The sequence below is a fragment of the Mustela putorius genome, unplaced genomic scaffold (assembly GCF_011764305.1).
Source record: "Mustela putorius furo isolate JIRA1106 unplaced genomic scaffold, ASM1176430v1.1 tig00000127_pilon_pilon_pilon, whole genome shotgun sequence".
Classification (NCBI taxonomy): Eukaryota; Metazoa; Chordata; class Mammalia; order Carnivora; family Mustelidae; genus Mustela; species Mustela putorius.
In genome coordinates this window covers 921,980-938,110 of record NW_025421288.1, presented here as the reverse complement: position 1 = coordinate 938,110, position 16,131 = coordinate 921,980, and the positions used below count along the sequence as shown (strand labels likewise).

Sequence of the window (16,131 nt, the reverse complement as noted above, 5' to 3'; positions counted from 1 at the left end):
AAAATGTTTTGAACTTGTCTTTCAGCTCTTGAATGAAAGCCAGAGCCAGATCAGAGAATTAGCATGTATTTAAGCAGACATCATACTCAACATCAGGAAAGATTGCAATCCATTCATATTGACCATTAAGTGGTCATCCAGCCTCAACTTAGCTACAGTGGTCGTTAATTGCATTAGAACCTCTACATCTGTCTAGTCTACCCCCCTCAATGATGAAAGTAGCATAAAATGAAGGTCAATCTAAATCACTGAGACTTGGCAATGAAGATAATTATTCAAAAGATAAGTTATTTGGAGCTATCCCAAGAAAGTCTATTTCCAGAATATAAATCCAGAGACAGACTGGTTGGTAACCCTTGAGAAATAGCATCACAGAGCTTCAACCTAGAAGGGTAAACCAGAATGAAAAATAAATTAAATATAGATCACATCATAGCTGGTCAGAAACTAGATGAGGTATGATGTGATGTTTGATGGGTTCGGGGACTAGTTTCATAAAAATCAGATACCTGCCAAAGTGTTCTTTTTGTGGGCAGCTTTATACATTTCAGTAGGGAGAAGGACATGTTCTCAAAGAGCAGGACTCATACTGTCTTAGACCAATCCACAGACCCTTTCAGCCCAGAAGGACATCTAAGTTGTTTATGAGTAATGGAAAAATTACATGAGATGATATGTGTTCTCATAACCTTTCCAATTTTACTTCTTCAAACTGAAGTAGAAGCAAATTAACAGCATTTATAATAATAAAAATATTGGCATAAGCAGAATCACAGAACTTGGAAATAGCTTCTGAATTACCTAAGTAAACTACTGGTAGAAATAGGGAGAGCTGTTTTGTGTCACAGAAAGGGATGATGGCATAGTGAGAAATAAGATCATGTCTCCTCATCCTGAAGATAAGGTTTTTGCTCTACATTTTCTTAACCATAATACGCTTGTTAAATATTTTCACATCATGCAATCAACTGATGTTCTTAATAAAACATGTGGTATCCATGTGAGGTAGGAGCCTGGAACTTTCTGTCAAATGAAAAAATTACTGAAACACCAGGGTGGCTCAGTTTTTTGAAGTTCCAACTCTTGATTTGTGCTCAGGTCATGATCTTAGCATCATTAGACTGAGTCCAGCATTGGGCTCCATGCTCTGTGTGGAGTGTCCTTGAGATTCTCTTTCTGCCTCTGCCCCTCCACGTGCTCACACTTTCTATCTCAGTTCTAAAATAAATAAATAAAATCTTCTTTAAGAAAAGAAGAAGCTATTAGCACATTTATGACATGCATATACATTTGAATTTAGGTACAGACTTTTTTTTAACAGACTTTATTTTTAAAAAGAGCCAACAAAGTCATATAAGTTGTTTTGCTAAAAAATAGTTTTTTCCTTCCTTTTTTTTTCCGTATCTCTTATAAATGACCTCCTAAAGCAGTTTCCAGAGACGATTCCAGTCTCAAGGAACTAAAAGTAAAGCCAGTTTTTTAGTAGTAAAAGTTTCTAAAATATATTCTATTGTATGTTTTGAGAAACACTTGCATTTGATTTTACTAATAATTATTACTCTGATAAAGTGTCATAACCTATAGCATATAATAAAAATTATTTTTATAGTACAAATCATAATCTAATACTGGTCCAAGCCCCCTATATAGCGAAAAGATCAAAGGATGGGGAGTAAGAATATTTGGGCTCAAGGCTGACTGTTATGTTCTAGAATCTACTTATTTAAACCTTCTGATTTTCCACTTTTTTCTGTAAAGTAAAAACAATAGAAATTCAATTTTATAAGGGGTGACCATGTGAAAACACTTAAACATTTTCATGTCATTTTAAATACCATTAATTTTTATGATTCCTGACAACTTTTATTCAACAGAACAGGAAACCCCAAAATAACTTTAAACATTAGGTATATCAACTGTGGGCCAAAAGTGTCTTGGCAAGTATCCTCTTTCTAAATTATACTCCACACTGTCCCATATGCCAGTAGGCAGTACAGCTTTCTGAGTACCAACTGCTTATATACACAAGCTATTATACAACTCTGTAGCTAGAAAGGCATGTTTTAAGTTTGTTATAAAACAAGAACGGTTCTGATGAATTACTGCTTGTCTTTTCCCTAATAGTCTTTGAAATGGTTGAAAGATCATCAGATTTGGATTTAGAAAAAAGCAGATCCACACACTAGCTCTGACATTGGGCTACTTATTCAATGTTTTTGAATTTCCGTTTCCTTCATCTGTAAAACAGCAATAATCATAATAATACCTACCTTGCAGAGGAGTTGTCTCACATGGGAGGTATGGAAAGTGTTTTAAAGTAATATAAAAAATGTAAAGATCAGGATAGAAATAAAATCTTTGTATTGGGTCACTTATCATCTGTAATTGCATTCTTGTTTAATAAAATTCTAATGGCATTTTTTACCTCTGTATTCCTGACTGTGTAGATGACAGGGTTTAACATGGGAGTAACAAGAGTATAGAATACGGCTATGGCTTTATCCATGGGAAAAGTAGCTACTGGTCGCAGATACATAAAAATACAGGGCACGAAGAACAGGATAACTACTGTGATGTGGGAGCCACAGGTGGAGAGGGCCTTTTTCCTCCCTGCAGAGCTGTAAGTCTTCAAGGAGCACAGGATGACCACATAGGATACCAGTAACATCACAAAGGTGATCACAGAGATTACCCCACCATTGACAGCCACCAAGAGACCAACAAGGAAAGTGTCAGTGCAGGCAAGTTGTATCAGGGGGAAAATGTCACACATGAAGTGATCCATGATATTGGGACCACAGAATGGGAGCCAGAAAGTAACCAGAATCTGTCCGATGGAGTGGAGAAAACCTACTGCCTAACACAGACCTACGAGGAGGCAGCATGTGTGGTGGTTCATGATGGACACATAGTGCAGAGGTCTACAGATGGCCACATAGTGGTCATATGCCATGACCACAAGGAGGACAATCTCTGAAGTTCCTAAGAAATGCTCTATAAAGAGCTGTGTCATGCAGCCACTGAAGGAAACAGATTTTGAATCAAAGAGCAGATCGCTAGCATTTTAGGGATGATGGCAGAGGAATAGCATGCATCTATCTAAGACAAGAAGGCCAGGAAGAAATACATTGGGGAGTCCAAAGCCTGACTGCCAATGATAGTAACCACAATGAGTAGGTTGCCTGTTACAGTGACAGTGTAGGTGATAAGTAACACCAGAAATAGAATTCTCTGCATTGGACGATCCTGGGTAAGTCCCATTAGAATGAATTCGGTCACATTCATCCTGTCTTCTTTCATTTCAATCCTGATGATAGATTCTGGAGTGCAGAATTAACCTGAAAAGACAAGATCTCCAATTTCAAATGATGAGAACTTTATATTTTGGATTTTTAGACAAGACCAAAACATTTTTAGTAGTATAAGCTATTTTTTCATGGTGTACCAAGAAAAGAAAATCCTTTTTCTATTTTATAAAAAGAGTGAATTTTTGAACTAACTCAGCTTCTTACAAGGTTCATCAGCTGATGAACCATCACTGAGGCTGTGCTAGAGGACATCCAGATACAGGGAACTAACTCACCATATAATTAGCCTGATTGTTTCTCAGCTAATAAGAAATGTTAAGAACTGTTCATTAAATATTTTTTAAAAAACCATTTGTACAATTGTTGATTTAATATACAGGTTAAGTGCAATTCACCTTTTTTTTTCTCTCATTTAAAAACCCTTCAAGTAAGTGGCAGAGTAGATCTGTACCTGTCTTGTTCACCTCTTTATCCCCAGCACTTGGTTCAGTCAGTGTCTGACCCATAGTGGTATTCAACAAGTGTTATGTAAATAAATCAGTTGGAAGACTCCTTACTTATTTTTCCTGTGTTTTCTTTTTTCCTCCTAACTCCCCAAATCAAAGTGTTTACTCTCTTACATGGGAGGAAAAGTGGAATACACAGTTGGAACAGGTACTAGATGTATTCTTTCTACCGCTTCAGATCTGTTCTCAATGTATACACCCTGGGAGGCTGCTTTCCCTGGTCCCCTTTTACCAGATTTCTCTTACTTCTTACCAACAGGTGGTACCAGCTGAATGTAAGGCAGGTGGGAAGAAAAGGATTTCGGGGTATTTACTGTCCTGGTTCCCTCCTTTATCACTTACTGTCAACCAGTGAGTGATAAATGAGACAGAACACTTGGAATGGAACTTCTGGTTTCCTGTAATCACTCTCTCCCCTTGCTCTCTCAGGTCTAACTTTGATAATGGCTTTATCATCCCTTTCTGGTTTACCATAGTCCCACCTACACCCTGGTAAGTAAACATAATTAAGCTCTTCTAAATCTCTCATTTTAAGTATGCTGTTTCACGGCGCCAATGGATGCAGAAAATTTGTGTTGTTTCCTTTGTAAAGAAAGAAAGAGTTTTCCTTTTATATAAATTTATTTTATTTATAAAACATCTGTACTTCTTTTGATGTACAGAAACTAAGTAAGTTTACTTTTGTCAGAAAAAAATATTGTGTAAGAAAGAAATGTAACCTAAAGATTACTGGACATTTTCAGTTGAAGTCTACATGTTATCTATGACACTCTCTTTGGGATTATATGATTCTATCGGATTTATGCCTTTTGATATCTCGAGCTATTCAACAACTCCTTAAATTTATAAAACTGATAATAACGCTAACAACTCTGGTCCAAAGAAATGCAAAGGCCACTGGGTGGAACATTGATTGATTTCGCTGATCATTACAGATCAAGCCAGTTTTGCATTTATTTGTAAATTATTTACACATCCCTGACTGAATAATGTAAGGGTGCTATTTTGGAATTTCCTTTAGGCTGAGTATAATCATACCAGTTTCCTCATTAATGAATGAACTAAATAAAACCTTTGGTATGTGTTCATTTTATATTTCTTTGAGAGTCATGGTTTCACGTTTTTAAAAATTATCTTGCCTTTGGATAAGAGAAGAGCAACCATTATATTTAGGAGAGATAAAAAGACTTCTAGAGAAGAGACATAAAGAGAGAAAAGAGTCAAAATTACTCTTAAGTTTTTTGGACAACTTCACCTAAAGACAGTGCTGTCATGTACGGAGACGATTTCGTGTCTAGATGTGACCACTAACACAGCCAACATTTGCCTAAGTGTTTACAAGTGCCAGACACATTTACTCTTTACATCAACACTGAAGTCAGACCCTGCTATCATCCTTATGTAACAGATGAAATAATGAAGACTTACAAAAGGAAAGGAAGCTGTTCAGTGTAATTCAGTAGGTTGTGACCCTGGCCTTACACTGGAATAAACAGCAAAGATAATTCTATAATTTGCATTTAACTTCTGGAACTCTTCACGATTTACTGTAAAATGAAGATACTTGGCTCAAAGGATATCTGTCAGAACAGAAGGGTGACTAGTTCTGTAATTGCACAAAGTAGGTACAAAGGTTGACATTTGACCATGACTATTATATAGTATTCTTTCTATGAAATTCACTGTGCAGTGAATTGCTTTAAAAAATGAGAATATGTATCTATCATTTATCTTCATGGTTCTTAACTATGTAGCATGAATCTTCTCCTCTGCTTTACCAAAGTGGCTGCTTGTAAACGACTTTACACATAGATACACTGACTCCATACACATTAGATTTATTAATTAGTCTTGACATTAAATAGACAAAGACAGTTTTTGTTATAAGATTACAGTTTGAAAATGAGTGCCAAATATAATATTCCAACACAAAGAAATAAATTTCCTTCAAGTGTTGTCATTCTCTGATACTCTCCCCTTCAAAGTCATTTTTTTCCCTTTTTTTGCTCAGCACCCTCCCTCCCCCACAAAAATGATCTCTACTTGTTCACTGCTCTCCATGCTGTTTTCATGTCTCCAGATTTTGTTTCCCTAGAGTCATCTTTTAACCTATAATGATGAATATTCAGTTAATAAATAATATTCCCCCCCTTAGAGTCCAAGAGAGTACTGCTTCAGTCCCTTCTGAAAAAGGACTAGTGAGAGTAATCTAGCAGAAGAATAGCTACCAAGAAGACTGGGGAATAGGAAGACAACTAATCTGTCTATCAACACTGCAGGTGATAATGTGGAAGCTAGGAAGGCTATTCTGGGAGACTCTAACCAGCCCCCTTTTTTAGCCTCCAGGGTGAAAAATGAAGATCTATTAACAGGTATTATCACTATAGATGAGATAAATTAAAGAAGGATTTTTTTTTTTTTTCTGTGTAAGTCTGTGTAAGCCAGAGAGAATCCAATCCTTAAAAAACCCAATGCTTTATCTCTTGCAAACATGGTTGTTTGGATCTCTGGCTTACCCCCGCAATTATAAAATCTAAACATTATGGCGAATTAATAGAGAAGCTATCAAATAAGATATAGCTGTGGTAATGTCACAAGATAAAATCCACTTGTTGCACTTATAAAAATCATTCCTTTATTTCTCAAAATCCATTACTCATTCATTCATCCTTTGATTCATTGCCTAGTGTCCAGAGTTTCACTGATTCACATGTTAATTCAGTAACCATTTATTACACCTTCAATATGTGTAAGTGGCAGGAAGGCTGTCTCCAGGGGGGAATGCAAAGACAGGAGCCTGATTTGAAAAAGCTCCTCCTCTACCAGAGGTACAATCAACATTCTAATAAAAAAGAGAGAAAATGTTAAGTGTGTCAGAGGCATGCACTTCAAAATATGCAGAGGCCAAATACCAAATGTGAATGAATGGAAGATGAAGCATGGATCATGTCTTTGAGACTAGAACACTGAGTTAGACATTTCAACATTTTGTACTGAAGATTAAGTGAATGCTTAAAGTAGGAAATAGAATTCGAAACCCCTAATCTTGAAAGAACTGCTTCAGTGTCTTATCACTTCAGGAAGCAAGGGAGTACTATTTGTTGTGTAAAAAGATTAAAAATTTGGAAGCAATGGTTCCGGTCATTTCCTATATTTTATCAAAGAGGAGCATCTTAACTCTTGGAAAGAAATCCTTTGCTTCGATTGCTTTCAATTATCAGAAGCCACATCTTCAACCAATAGCCATGATGTTTTCACCAGCCTCTCTCATAGAGTAACACATATGGAACAACCAAGAGTACCTCTCCCAGCAGTTTTCTCCCTCATTAAGAATCAAAGGGCAGGGCGCCTGGGTGGCTCAGTGGGCTAAGCCGCTGCCTCCGGCTCAGGTCATGATCTCAGAGTCCTGGGATCAAGTCCCACATCGGGCTCCCTGCTCAGCAGAGAGCCTGCTTCCCTCTCTCTCTCTCTCTGCCTGCCTCTCCATCTACTTGTGATTTTTCTCTGTCAAATAAATAAATAAAATCTTTAAAAAAAAAAAAAAAGAATCAAAGGGCATAGGAGTCGAGGAAGGAAAGGTCTACTACACCATCAAGGAATAAAAGCTAAAAATCATTTCAGTGCATCTAAATAAAGCACTCCTTTTTGCCTTCAGGAATGGAAGAAATTCATCTCCAAATCTTTCAACTCAAAGAAATATGCTGTTATCTTATTGTTAAATGTTAGAATTTCTTGGGAAAGTATAGGTACAAGTATTTAAAATTATGTGTGAAAAAATGCAGAAAGTAAATAGAGCAAACCAGTATTATTTTTATAGGTTTATTGTAATGCTGAAACTATAACATTTTTACTTTTTTAACCTATCTGTAATTTATATTTTTCTATAATATTATAATTTTAGAGAATATACCTTTTAAAGAAATTTTATTACCATTTCAAATGTCCCAATAGCTCTTTCTCGTCTCTCTTCTTATTTCTTTTGGTGTCAGGAATATTAAAGTTCTGAGATGATTAAGGACTAAGGAAAGTAAGTTTACTCTCCTCTTAAGAGATGGGAATTATTTGGTAATTATAAAGTTCTGTGTGAAGGTTAGCCATTTTATTATAAGTAATAATCAAAAATTAGTATTGACTGTTTATATATGCTAGACATCATGCAAAATGTAAATTATCTCCTTTAATATTGTTTAGAAAGAGTTATATGTGGTTGAAAGGTTTCTCCTTCTATTATACAGATAGGAAAACTGAAACATGAAGAAGGAAAGCCTTGTATCCCAGGACATATAGTTAGTGAGAAACAGACCTAAAGGTATAATTCAAGTCTGTCTGGCCTCAAGTCCTGATCTTGACCTTGGCCCCACATTACTTCCTATACGAACACTCACCAAGGCACATAGCAGGATCCTTAGTTAACATCCATCTTTCAACAAAGGCTTTAAGAAGACTGATTCTCATTCTAAGTTGTGGAGATATTAACCACTAAACTCAAGAAACACTTGGGAATTTGAAATGCATCAACTTCTTCCTCTCAGAACTTCCTGTATTTTCTCTCTGGAGAATTTACTTTTTTCCCTCTGGAGAATTTAGAATCACTATTAATTATTTACTTCGTCAAGTCAGTTAATAACATATTACTGTCCCTGTCCACTTCTAATTTGCCCTAAATTCACCAGCAAGAGGTAGTATCATATATCAAGCAGTTACTATTTACAGCCCTTTCATAGTTAATTCAGTATAACCCTAGAAGATGAATACGTTATTTCCAACTCATAGTTAGAAAAACTGAGGCTTAGAATGATTTATTTCACTTTTCCGGGATAGTGTAACTAGTAAGCGGTAGAACCAAAAGCCAATTTCTATTGTTTCAGTTCCACAATGTTATCTACCTAATTTAAAAAATCTCCAAAATAGGGCGCCTGGGTGGCTCAGTGGGTTAAGCCGCTGCCTTCGGCTCAGGTCATGATCTCAGAGTCCTGAGATCGAGTCCCACATTGGGCTCCCTGCTCAGCGGGGAGCCTGCTTCCCTCTCTCTCTCTCTCTCTGCCTGCCTCTCCATCTACTTGTGATTTCTCTCTGTCAAATAAATAAATAAAATCTTTAAAAAAAAAAAAATCTCCAAAATAAAAAATTCCTGAAAAGTGTTGTACCATATTTGACTATAAAAAGAATAATAGGGGCCCTGGATGGCTCAGTGGGTTAAAGCCTCTGCCTTCGGCTCAGATCATGGTCCCAGGGTCCTGGAATCGAGCCCCAAATCAGGCTCTCTGCTCAGCGGGGAACCTGCTTCCCTTCCTCTCTCTACCTGCCTCTCTGCCTGCTTATGATCTCTGTCTGTCAAATGAATAAATAAAATCTTTAAAAAAAAAAAGAAGAAGAAGAAGAAGAAAAATACTAATCTTGGATTTCATATCATATTATGAGAGTTTTCTGAAAATTCAAGTACATGGAAGCCAGAACTTGATGAATCAATCAATAATTTAAGGCAATGGAAATTGAATGAGTTATTGAAGAGTACCTAATTCACCTTTTAAAAAATTTTTCATATGAAGAATCTGAGACAAATTAAGGATACAAATTTAGGTTTCTTAAATCCTAACTTATTTTTCTTGCATGGAATAGCTGATATTCTCACTTTTTGCAGAGTAATCCAAACAAAAGACATTGTTTTGCTTGCCTAATTGGTCTATATAATTACTTCAGTGAGCCTCCTTGTTTTCGAAGGGAGACCTGTCTAAGGAAATGAGGATGTTGAGAGATCATAACCAAATACATCCTTTTGACTCTACAGGATTTTCTCATACAAAGGCAAATCACAAAATGTAAATATTAATGATATCAGATTTTATTTTAAGCTTCCATTTTCCATACAGATTGAACCTGTCTCTCCATTTTGTTCCCAAACCAAGCAAGTAAATTAAGTGGGAAAGTGGTAAGACTCACTCTCTGCATCTATCAAATCTCTTTGGCAGCCAAAAATACGGTACTACTTTTTGCTTAATATTTCAGAATGAAAGATTAGTTTTAAATACTTCTATTGAGTTCTTCCTTCATTCCATGAAACTCCAGTGACCAGGGACCCAAAACAGAAATGTATTCCTATAGAACACATGGAAGTCTAACAATGTATGTGGAACTGCCCCATTATAATAACTTTTGCTCCTTCTTTCACCTTTGGTCTGCTTTCAGACTACTGGACCACAGAAATGAGCACTTGTTTGCAACATATTTCCAGTCATCGCCAGAAATGTTTGACTATTTCTCTTTCCAGAGCACAGTTACCCTGGCAAAATGATCTCAGATGCCTTAGAAAAAGGTAAAGAGGAAGATATACATCCCTTTTTGTGGTGCTATCACAGACTATTCGAGGATACCTATTGATCCCTTCATTCAAAAAATTCAAGCTTTAGGTATTATTCACATATGGTGATTTGATGAGGAGTCATGACCTTTATAACTGAATTGTGGTGATTCAACTCAGGCCTTTATTCACCAAATCTAAATTATTGATCATCATCATCAAAGTCTGCTTGGGCTAACATAACAAAATACTACAGAGAGGGAGGATTAAACAGACATTGATTTTTCCCACAGTCTTGGAGGCTGGAAGTCCAAGATCAAGGTAGCAACAGGGCTGGTTTTTGATGAGGCCTCTTTTCCCAGCTTGTACACCGTCCATCTCTTCTCACACTGTCCTCACATGGCCTCTCCTCTGTGCACACATTTCAGAAAGAGAACTCTCTCGTCCCTTCCTCTCCTTACAAGGACATCAGTTCTATAGTACCCCACCCTTATGATCTCAAGGAGTACCACTTGTTCTATTTCCCACTGTTCAAGACTTGAAAGTCTAGGTACAAGTCACATGAGTAACTAAACTTTTCAGATAACCTCAGGCTCACCCAGTTTCTGTCTGTAACCTCACAACAGACCCTGAACAAGAATTACCCCCTCAGAAATGCTCCCAAATTCCTGGCCCACTGAAACCATCTGAAATGATGAAATGATTGCTGGTATTTTCAGCTACTAAACATTGGGGGGATTTTTTTTTTAATATCACAATGGTATCTGAAACATTGCAGCAACTTTAGATACCATATTATTATTCATGGATCAACTAATTGAACTACATAGAAAGCTAAGAAATAGAAGAATAGATATACAGATATTTTATATATAAAAGTAGAGGTGTTTCAGGGTAATGGGAAATTCAATGGTTTTCAATAAGTGTGCTGGGAAATTTATTCTTATGATTAAAAGGAATGTGTATTTCTACCTCACGCCATACCTGAACATTTATGTTCTATATGGGTTAAAGATGCAAATGTAAGAAGCAAAACTTGAAAAAAAATTGTTTAATATTATTTTTAAAATCAGGACAGGGAAGGACTTTGAGAAGTATATGCACACATTTTTCATTCTGAGTTCAGCTTTCTCATTTCCGCATAATAACTTTGGTGGTAAATCCTTGATCCCAACTGCATTCACACCAGTATCCAGGTAGTAGGTCCTCCAATTCTGGTCATTTTGAAGTATTTAATCCACTGTACTAGATTTCTTTCTGATTAAAATATCTAGGTTAGTTGTTATTTCCTTCATTGAAGAATAAATAAAACGTCATAGCTGGCATTTATTCAATACATTTTAAATAAATGGAAGCATTAATATTGCTAAATACACTCACTGGATCCAATTACAAATTGAAAGAAAGATGAGGGCAAAAAATACCAATTTCATATCCAATCTGTGTTGTGACTTGACCTCTCAGCAAGGTAATGTGTAATGTCAGGGCCTTCAAAAATGACCTTTGTAATACAGTAATCAACCTCCAAAATTTCTATAGAGAAACTATAAAGAGAGAAGTCACTTTTGACTTATTACTTAAGTCCAGATCATAAAGTTTACAGAGGAGAAAGGCGTTCATATGTAAAACAACACATATTCCCAAAATGCTTAACATTTATTACAATTTTAAAAAAGTATACACAGAGAATTTAATTAAATGTAGGTAGACTCTGACAGTCTACTGTGATATGAAAGACTAAATGTGTATTTCAACTATCAGAAGAGTCATTTGATCTAGATGCACACAAGCATTGAACAATTTAAGTTTTCTGCCCAAAACTTCATTAGGATATAGAAAATCAGCCATATGCTACCATCACAGTATAAAGCTAATAAAGTTCAATTCTCATAGATCTATCCTCAGCTATGAACATGTGCTGTGAAATTTCTAATTATTTAATTTGACAGGAAATTTATTTCTACTGTTAGATTAGTTTTTTTTTTAACAATGTGAATTTTTAATTTTAAAATCACACTCTCTTGGACTAAGGATAATAATTTCTATTAGGTCATATTTTTATGTACCATGGAGATATCATACTCCACCAACAAAAACTTGAAGTAAAACCAAAATTTGTTGCTCACTGAAGAACCTTAGCACAGTATGATTATATAGATCAGAGATTAAACTTACACAATTCTCTTGCCCTCTAAGGGTAGTTAACATACTCCATTTAGATAAAGATTAATTTATATAGCTATTTCAGAATAAAGAGTCTAACTAACCCAAAGGATATCATTTTTAAGATGTCATCACTGATAATGGAAGCAGTCCTCGATTCTGTGAAAGAATGAATATCCTGTTCTGCATGAGCAGTACAGCCCTCTGTCAACTGAGGTAACATTTTTACTCCAAAGTTTCCACATGGCATTTTTTATTTCTGCATTTCTCAGGGTGTAGATTACAGGGTTCAGCATGGGAGTTATGAAGGTCAAAACTACAGTCATGAATTTGTCAATGGGAAAGGTAGAATTAGGCCTTGCATACAAGAAGATACAGGGAACAAAGAATAAAATGACCACAGTTATATGGGATGCACAGGTGTGGAAGGCTTTGTGTTTCCCATCCAAACCATGAGTCTTAAGGGAGTGTATTATGACCCCATAGGAAACTAGGAGAATGAAGAAGATGCCAGTGCAAATGGCTCCTCCATTAGCTATCATAGAAACTCCAATGAGGTAGGTATTGGTACAAGCAAGTTTCAGTAAGGGATACATATCACATACGAAGTTGTCAATGACATTGGGGCCACAGAAAGGGAGCTGATAAATAAAGAGAAACTGAACCATAGAGTGCAGAAAGCCTCCAGTCCAGGCCACCAGCAGCATAAGAACACATGTCCTCTGATTCATGATAATTAGATAATGAAGTGGTTTACAGATGGCTACATATCGGTCATAGGCCATCACCACCAGAAGAATGACTTCAGCACCAGCCAATAAGTGACCTAGAAAGATTTGAGTCATACAAGCCTGGAAGGAAATAGTTTTCTTCTCATAGAGCAAATCTACAATCATCTTGGGAGCAATGACAGTAGAATAGATGGCATCCATAAATGATAAATAAGCAAGAAAAAAGTACATGGGAGAATGCAGTGACCGGCTGGCCATAATGGTTACTATGATAAGCAGGTTGCCCACTATTGTCACAACATAGATGAGTAAGAATGGGACAAATAGCACTTTCTGCCCCTCAGGATCCTGTGTGAGCCCTAGAAGGACAAACTCTGTCACATTGTTTCTATTTCCCATATATTCTTTGGAAGGCATTGAACTCAGGCATCAGAGGCTGGAAATGAAATGGCCATAATGAATTTGAGAGGATCGCATGCTTTGTGTCAAAAACCATTGCCACACTCAACCACGTTTGCCCCACAGGGCCTCACACAGGGTGACTTTCTAGAGAATGAAAGTTTAGAATCACTACCCACAGTTTCTGTTTTCATTTCCACAAATTTCTTGCATCAACTACAAGGAGACCAGTTCTCTACCTGGGAGGTTCATGGCAGGTAGACATGACCTGTGACATGACCTACCGAAAAACAAGGAAGCAGCTTTCTCCAGAATCCTGCCTACAAATACTTCATTTTTTATTTTGTATGTAATTTCTTTTTTTGTTGAATGCTTTCTGGGTTTCTGACATTGACTGTGAAAACATGCTCATCTTTAATAACCTTGTTTACATAATAATATCTAGTCCATGGAGCATAAAGTGATTACCTGACATTTAGATAACTGCTTTCTGAGTGACTTCACTATGAGCTCCAAATATCAAAAAATATGTCACCTGCTGCAGTGAGAGACCCAGACATACTATGAGTGCCCCTTAAATATTTATTAAACTTTATTTAATCCAGCTGAATTTTGAACATGTAAGAAACCATCTAAGAAGAGGCCAGTACATTAAATTCTTCTCTGGGATGCCTGGGTGGTTCAGCCATTTAAGGATCTGCCTTCAGCCCAGGTCATGATCCCAGAGTCCTAGGATTGAGCCCCACAGCCAGCTCCTAACTTAGCAGGGAAACTGCTTCTCCCTCTCTCACTCCTCCTGCTTGTGCTCTCCCCCTTCTTTTCTCTCTCTCTCTAAAAAATAAATAGAATCTTAAAAAAAGAAAAAGAAAACGAAATTCTTTCCATTCATGAAAGTATACTTTGTTTGAAAATACAGACACACACACATACACACACACATAGAATAGACATTTATTACAACAGAGGTTATAGAGAAGAAAAATGGATGGTACAAATTTAAGTAAATGGGTACTACCTAGACATTTTCCCTACTTTCCAAAATGGTTTAGAATTGGTTATTGCTAACTGTAATTCAATTCAGAATGCCAACATAAGGATTTTAGGCAGAATCATGGTATAGTAGCAAGAATCCCACACTAAAAATCTCAAAAAGTTAATTTTGTTCAGTCATCCTGGGAAAATAATGTCCCAACTCATGTTCTTATTGGAAAGGTTATAGCCTTTCCAGAGATATGAGTTTCTGAACTCTAGTCATGGAAAACCTTATCTTAAATGACATGCTAGTATTTACTTCTGGACCATCTTTATACTAACCTGGGTGAACTGGCATGTGTTAAAGGTTACTTGATTACTAAAGTGATGAATAGATTACACCAGATATTTCATTCATATTGTTAGCTCTTGATTTTCCGAGTCTGTGTGGAATACAAGACATTCCTTCTCACTTGAGAAAAACAAATTATCCATGAGTCCTACCAGATACAACCCAGGACCAATTGTACATGTAATATGTGCAACTTTGTTTTGGCAAAATTATTTTAGATGTGCTCCATTATAATATCTACATTTGTAAACCATCATTTGTGAAGGAAAGCTTATTCTATTCTTTCTGCTTCTAGACAATCCAAAGTGAGAATAAAAATGTAGCAAAGAGATAATAAAAGAAAATACAAAAGGCAGATAAGAACTAGCAAAGACCATAAACTGAATGAAATAGGCTTTGAATTGATTGAGTTTGGTTTGGGAAAACTGATTTGGAAGTAGAAGAATTTCAGATTTCCAGAACTTTCAATCCAGAGTTAGACCAGAGGGTGACCTAGCATCAGTACCAGGACTCACTGCTCAGACTTTTTACATTTCCAGAAAACCAAATTCTGAACCTTAAGATATATCAGAAGAGACCAGCTGCTTAAAGGACTTCCATCTTTGGGACTTCCAGCAGGTTATTCACATACATACATAATTAAATATCCCCACTCACAGTTATGAAGCTATGTCTGCATTTATAATGGCAAATACTCACAATGCATAGGGGTCATCTGAGCATTCATGAGATAATTTCCAGTATGAGGGTCCAACACCTTGCCCTGTAGCACCCAATTGTTTATAGCTGTGTTTTCCCCAGTCCTCTGTTAGATCTGCCAGAAGAGTAAACACATCTTTTTAACAATGGTATCACCAGAATCTATATGTGTGCCATATAATATGATATAATATAAAATGCATTTTAGTCAATAAAAAGTTGACTATTAAAAATGTGCTTATGAACATAATGATTAGGCTAGACTATTGAAAACTAGTGATTTGCTTCAGAATGATACAAAATTCTATATTTAACCATTATAGTATTTTATTAAAAATAAATATATCTGCTTCCAACATTCGTGAGATACTTCAAATTTCTTTTAACACATTCAGTGAGAACAAATAAATCACTAAGGAATGTTCCAAAAACTTTAATCTATAGCAGAGAATTAAAATAAGATAAATTAAGAGCTATACTACACCAAATTCAACATGAGACAGAAAAACAACCCAGGTGTGTGTATGCAAGGTGTAAAACACGGGGAAAGACTTTCAGATCAGCAGGATAATAGAAATTGTGCCCTTTGAAATTGTAAATTTCAGTCCAGAACTTTTTGAAACGATGATCACAATACTTATCTGAATGTCTCTATTTAATAGTCTGTATAGTAAAATCCGTTCCCCACATAAACAAGTGCATT

General features: G+C 36.1%; 1 protein-coding gene and 1 pseudogene across 1 annotated transcript; both read right to left on the bottom strand.

Annotated features, from left to right (window-relative positions):
• Positions 1-2,368: 2,368 nt before the first annotated feature.
• LOC101682213 lies at positions 2,369-3,300 on the bottom strand (annotated as a pseudogene).
• A 9,106-nt stretch (positions 3,301-12,406) lies between these two features.
• On the bottom strand, positions 12,407-13,414 carry LOC101685221 (olfactory receptor 4A15-like). The gene has a single exon (XM_004782057.3). It carries the CDS (start codon positions 13,403-13,405, stop codon positions 12,407-12,409), a length of 999 nt encoding a protein of 332 aa, XP_004782114.2. The 5' UTR covers positions 13,406-13,414.
• Between the last annotated feature and the right edge of the window lie 2,717 nt (positions 13,415-16,131).

Bases quoted from the DNA above. Each gene is read 5' to 3' on its own strand.
- LOC101685221 (XM_004782057.3), bottom strand. From the start codon at position 13,405: ATGGGAAATAGAAACAATGTGACAGAGTTTGTCCTTCTAGGGCTCACA.